This window comes from Terrapene carolina, unplaced genomic scaffold (assembly GCF_002925995.2).
Source record: "Terrapene carolina triunguis isolate 2854851 unplaced genomic scaffold, T_m_triunguis-2.0 Scaffold66, whole genome shotgun sequence".
Lineage (NCBI taxonomy): Eukaryota > Metazoa > Chordata > Testudines > Emydidae > Terrapene > Terrapene triunguis.
The window spans coordinates 54,633,042-54,639,041 of NW_020664417.1; the positions used below are offsets into that span (position 1 = coordinate 54,633,042).

The following is a 6,000-nucleotide window of genomic DNA, read 5'->3' on the forward strand; positions in this document are numbered from 1 at the left end:
CGACCTTGTCCTGAGTGCGCATGTGATAGGTGCTGTGCATGGTCTTGTTCACAGAGAAAGACTATGTTCTTTGTTCACAACTAAATTTATCTTTCTGAGGAATTCACTCCCTTTTTCGCATTCCCACAGCTGCGACTGTCTCCCAACCTAGCCTGGCATCACACTCCCAGAGGCTAGCGCAGATTAGGCGTAGGAAGAAGAGGACACGGGAGGACATGTTCTCGGAACTTATGGGCTGCTCCCGAGCCCAGGCAGCCCAGCAGACCCAGTGAAGGGATAACTTGTCCCAAATGCACCGAGCACACATGGAACGGGAGGAGAGGTGGCGGCAGGAAGACCAGCAGGCGACTCAAACGCTGCTTGGACTAATGAGGGAGCAAACGGACACGCTCCGGCGCCTTGTGGATGTTCTGCAGGACCGGAGGCAGGAGGACAGAGCCCTGTAACCGCCCGCCCCCGCCACCAAGTCCCATACCCCCCTCACCCAAAGTCCAAAGAAGGAGGGGCGGCAGAGTCCGTGAAAACTCTCACTCCACCCCTGCAGACTGCTCTAGTACTAGAAGGCTCTCATTCCCCAAAATTTGACAAGTCCTTTCCTTCCCGCCTCACCCAAGCCCCCGTCCAAGTTTCACCCCCCAGTTTCATGTGTAGTTGCTAATAAAAAATACGTTTCTGTTAATTACTGTTTCCATCATGTTCTTTTAGAGGCGAGTCTGTCTGAAGGGGGGGAAGGGGGTTGGTAATTGGACAGGACAGTCACCTTTACCAGGGTACAGAGGCGGGGGCAGGTTCAGCAGCAGGGCACACACACAGTGCAGTCACTAGTTACCCTGGTCAGTCTGGGAGGTGGTTTTCATGTTCTGTGGGGGGGGGGGTTGCTCTGTGACTTTGTGGTGGGGGAGGGCAGTTAGAGATCTTATGCAGCGATCCTTATCCTGGATCACAGAGCCACGCAGCAGGGGATCTGTAACCGTCCTCCCCCTGCCACAAAGTCACATAGCCTCCACACACACAGAGCCCCGAACAGGAGGGGTGGCAGGCTCCGTTGAAACCACCAGTCCACCACTGCGGAGCCTGTCATTCCTGGAGTTTAGAAGCGTCATTTGCATCACTACACTACACCCGCTCCCCACCACAGTCTGCGTCCCAGGTTCAACACTTTACCGAGAAAACAGTAATAAAGAAAACGGTGTTCATTAACAAAATTCAAGTAATTTTATTTTTAAACGTGTGTTGGAAGGGGGGGAACGGGGTATGTAACTGGAGAGGATACTGAACATTTAGTGGGTAAAGAAACGGGGGCAGGTTCAGCTTCTCTGTACACAAACTGAAAAGTCACAGGTTACCCTGCTCACTCAGGAACCTAGCTTTCAAAGCCTCCCGGATGCACAGCGCGTCCCGCTGGGCTCTTCTAATCGCCCGGCTGTCTGGCTGGGCGTAATCAGCAGCCAGGCTATTTGCCTCAACCTTCCACCCTGCCATAAAGGTCTCCCCCTTGCTCTCACAGAGATTGTGGAGCACACAGCAAGCTGCAATAACAATGGAGATATTGGTTTCGCTGAGATCACAGCGAGTCAGTAAGCTTCTCCATCTCCCCTTGAGACGGCCAAAAGCACACTCCACCACCATTCTGCACTTGCTCAGCCGGTAGTTGAAGAGTTCTTTTTCAGTGTCCAGGGCGCCAGTATAGGGCTTTATGAGCCAGGGCATTAGCGGGTAGGCTGGGTCCCCGAGGATGACTATAGGCATCTCCACATCCCCAAGAGTTACTTTCTGGTCAGGGAAGTAAATACCTTCCTGCAGCCGTCTAAACAGACCTGAGTTCCTGAACACGCGAGCGTCATGAACCTTGCCCGGCCATCCGACGTTGATGTTTGTAAAACGTCCCCTATGGTCCACCAGTGCTTGCAGCACCATTGAAAAGTAGCCCTTTCGGTTAATGTACTGACTGGCCTGGTGGTCCGGTCCCAGGATAGGGATGTGAGTTCCATCTATAGCCCCACCGCAGTTTGGGAATCCCATTGCGGCGAAGCCATCTATGATGACCTGCCCGTTTCCCAGGGTCACTACCTTTGAGAGCAGTACCTCAACGATTGCGTTGGATACTTGCATGACAACAACCCCCACGGTAGATTTGCCCACGCCAAAGTGGTTCGCGACTGACCGGTAGCTGTCTGGCGTTGCAAGCTTCCAGAGGGCTATGGCTACTTGTTTCTGGACAGTCAGGGCTGCTCGCATCCGGGTGTCATTGCGCTTCAGGGCAGGGGACAGCAACTCACAAAGTTCCAGGAAAGTCCCCTTCCGCATGCGAAAGTTTCGCAGCCACTGTGATTCATCCCAGACCTGCAGCACTATGCGGTCCCACAGGTCCGTGCTTGTTTCCCGGGCCCAGAATTGCCGTTCCACAACATCAACATGACCCATTGCCACCGTGATGTCCTTGGCGCTGGGTCCAGTGCTTTCTGACAGGTCTGTGCCACTCTCAGACTTCAGGCCCTCACCGCGCTGCCGTAGCCTCCTCACCTGATTTCTCTGCATCTGCCTCTGGGAAAGGTGGATGATAAGCTGCGAGGTGTTGACAACGGCCATAACTGCAGCGATGGTCGCAGCGGGATCCATGCTCGCAGTGCTGTGGCATCCGCGCTGTCACTGACCAGAAAAGTGCGCGAACTGATTTCCCGCCGGGGCTTTCAGGGAGGGAGGGCGGTAGTGACGGACGGATGACGACAGTTACCCAAAAGCACCCTCGACACATTTTTTTACCCAGAAGGCATTGGCGGCTCGACCCAGAATTCCAGTGGGCAGCGGGGACTGCGGGAACTGTGGGATAGCTGCCCACAGTGCACCGCTTCCAATGTCGACTCTTTCCCCGTTAGTGTGGACTCACAAAGTCGAATTACTGTCCTTAGTGTGGACACACACGTTCGATTTTGTAATATCGATTCCACATATTCGATTTCAGTAAAATCGAACTACTCTCGTAGTGTAGACATACCCTAAGACATAGTCTGTGTTAATTAGCGATGGGTCCCAATTAAAACCTAAGGCCTGAACATTCCTGAATTTTGGAGAAGTCTGGTATCTCAATTCAGATTTCTCAGCTGGCAATTCTAAAATAGGCTAAACTAAAACCATGGCCCTAAACACCTCCCACTCCAACAATTTCCCCAAATTTGAATCCTGTAATTGACTGAAATCCTTTAAGGTGGCCTACAAGGGACATGAGTAGAGCAGGGCAGAGAACAGAAATTCCATTTTGCAGAGCATTGTGAGATTTCAATTTTTGTTTTCATTTGCCTGGAATGAAACCTGAACATGTAAAATTAAGCATGAAAGAAAATTACAGGGGAAAAATTGTTTGAGCTTGATCAAAAATGTTAGAGCAATTACAGGATTAATTTCATTTCAATTTTAATTTCACTGTATGGTATAATGCAAAATTTAAAAAATTCAAAACAAAGTTGTTTTAAAGGAAAAATTGAAATTTTTAATTAAAAATATTGAAATTAAATGGGACATTTCAATATTATTAGAACTCCCTCCCTCTCCTTTTTTTGTCTGAAATAAAATTTTGATGAAATGGACATGATTTTGCAAAGCATTTCACTTTCTACGGAACTGCATTCTCTGAGGGAAAACTATTCTATTGCATTTATTCCAACCAGATCTAGATGCAAGGCTAAAGATAAAAAATTTGGTACAAAAGTGCTATGCTTACCTCCCTGATTGTCCCTGAAGATGAAAGAACACAAAACCAAATGGTATCCATTTTGGCGAATATGATATTTCTCCATGCATGCCCATTCTTGATTTATACCAACCACTGCACTTTCATTGCAGTCCTGTCCACAGGGGTGAATATAATTATGTAGATCTTTAGCTGTGTGCATATAATGCCATATATTATATGTAAAAGACGCAAGTAAACTCTGGTACAATGTGCACTTAAAAAATTTAAAACTGGCAAAACTATTTTCATATTGTTTTAAAATTCACCATAGAACAATGTGTATAAATTATAGGCGCATCTCAAGGGGAAAGAGGTGAAACACCTCGGGCTGGTCTACACTACACAATTAGGTCGACGTAAGGCAGCTTATGTCGACCTAATTATGTCAGTGTCTACACTACAACCTTGCTCTCACCAATGTAAGTGCCCTACTACACTGACATCATAACTCCACCTCCACAAGAGGCATAAGGCTTATGTCAGTGTAGTTAGAGGAACACAATGTCTGCGTAGACACTGTGTCCCTTACATGGGCTTGTCAGTTTCACGGCAGGAAAACCCCAGGTGGCTTCCCTCAGCTCCCAGTGGGGAATGGGGGGAGGAGGGGCGTGGCGAGAAGTCCTGGGCAGCTTCCCCCATGCTCTGTGCAGGGAATGGGGGGCAGGATGGGAGCCCAGTGGGAGCCTATGGGGCTGGTCTCTCAGCTCCCGACACTGCCCCTCTTAGGTTGGTGAAAGCGCGCCTGGTGAGCATGCATACCACTGACCCAAGGAGGGTAGTGTAGACATGCACCACCACAGTAATTACTAATATAGGTCGACTTAGGCCTTGGCTACACTTGCAGCTGTACAGCGCTGTGAGGTAAACCTGTCTTCGTACAGTTGAGTAGGGAAAAGCACTGCAGTCTGTCCACACTGACAGCTGCCAGCGCAGTGGTGTGGCCACACTTGCAACATTTGCAGCTGTGTTGGGAGCGGTGCATTATGGGCAGCTATCCCAGCATTCATTTGGCTGCAACGTGCTTTTCAAAACGGGGGTGGGGGGGTGGATTGTGACAGGGAGTGTCGGGGGAGAGAGAGTGCTTTTTGGAGCATGTCAGCTCTCTATTTTGCAAGTTCCAAACTCTCGGCCCCCTGCTCATTCATTTACTCACTCAAAGCAAGCTGCAAACTGTTTGCTTTTCTCTGTGGTACGAGCTTTGAAACCGGCACTTCCGCATTCCTGCAGCCGGTCACAACAATGGAGAGGATTGGCCACTTGACAAGGTGATTAGTACAGCGCTGCAAGCGTTTACACTCACACCCGTGAGTCGTAGCCATTCCGCTGCAGCCGTTATTCCTTTCGGAGATGTGGAGTACCTGCAGCGGTGTACCCAGGGAGATACAGCGCTGTAAGTGCCCTGCCAGTGTGGACGGGGAGTGAGTTACAGCACTGGGGGAGGCTTTACAGCGCTGTAACTTGCAAGTGTAGCCAAGGCCTTAGGTTTGTCGTGTAGACATACCCTTATTCTTTATATTTACATCAGTTATTTTTCACTCTCCTGCTTCTCTCACAAGCATCTGAAAACCACAAATGAACTAAAATTTGGCTGCTCCAAAAATATGGTGGTGAAAAGCCAGGCCATTTTAAGGACTAGAGATGGATGGTCAGTGAGTTTGGATAAGTGCCAGAAACAGAACTGAAATGGTGTGAAAGGTTGATTAATGGACTTGTTGACTGACACGGGAACCTATTTATACAAAGCCAGAAATCTGTCTAGAAAATATTAAAATTAGTTATTTTGTACAATTTGTATTTGTAGTAATTGTTTCAAGTGCAAAATTTGTATATGGGTTTCAGGTGCATTTAGACGTGTGTTTATCTTTTACATATGTATTTTTTGCTACAGGTTAGTAGCAAAGATGAGGATTTTCTTGACCTTTCTGTTGACGTGGAGCAGAACACATCCATTACGCACTGTCTGAGGTAAATGAATGGAAGATTCATAAATGCATCTGTTTGAGAAACATTTCTACCCCACTCTCCTAAATCATGTTTTCTTTCTGATTCTCTCAGTCCAGTAAAGATTGAAAGTAAAGGTTCTAGGAACATCCCTGTGTGATGAGATGCAAGACAAACTGTGCAGTGTTAACTGAGGTTTTGCTGAGCAAAAGAAAAAGGGAATAATTTGGATGTTCATGATGCAATGGAAGCTTTAATAAGAAATTTACTTTAAATTCATTTTGTGTGTGTGTGTGTGTGTGTGTGTGTGTGTGTGTGTGTGTGTGTGT

At 48.0% G+C, this 6,000-nt stretch overlaps 1 protein-coding gene across 2 annotated transcripts in view; it reads left to right on the plus strand.

Moving 5' to 3' along the window:
* Positions 1 to 6,000, plus strand: part of USP46 (ubiquitin specific peptidase 46) — a 38,046-nt gene that overhangs the window by 21,667 nt on the left and 10,379 nt on the right. For both annotated transcript variants that reach the window (XM_024216180.2, XM_024216188.2), the window contains one exon: positions 5,619 to 5,695. In XM_024216180.2, the coding sequence (XP_024071948.1) occupies positions 5,619 to 5,695 (77 nt within the window). The remainder of the gene's footprint in view (positions 1 to 5,618; positions 5,696 to 6,000) is intronic.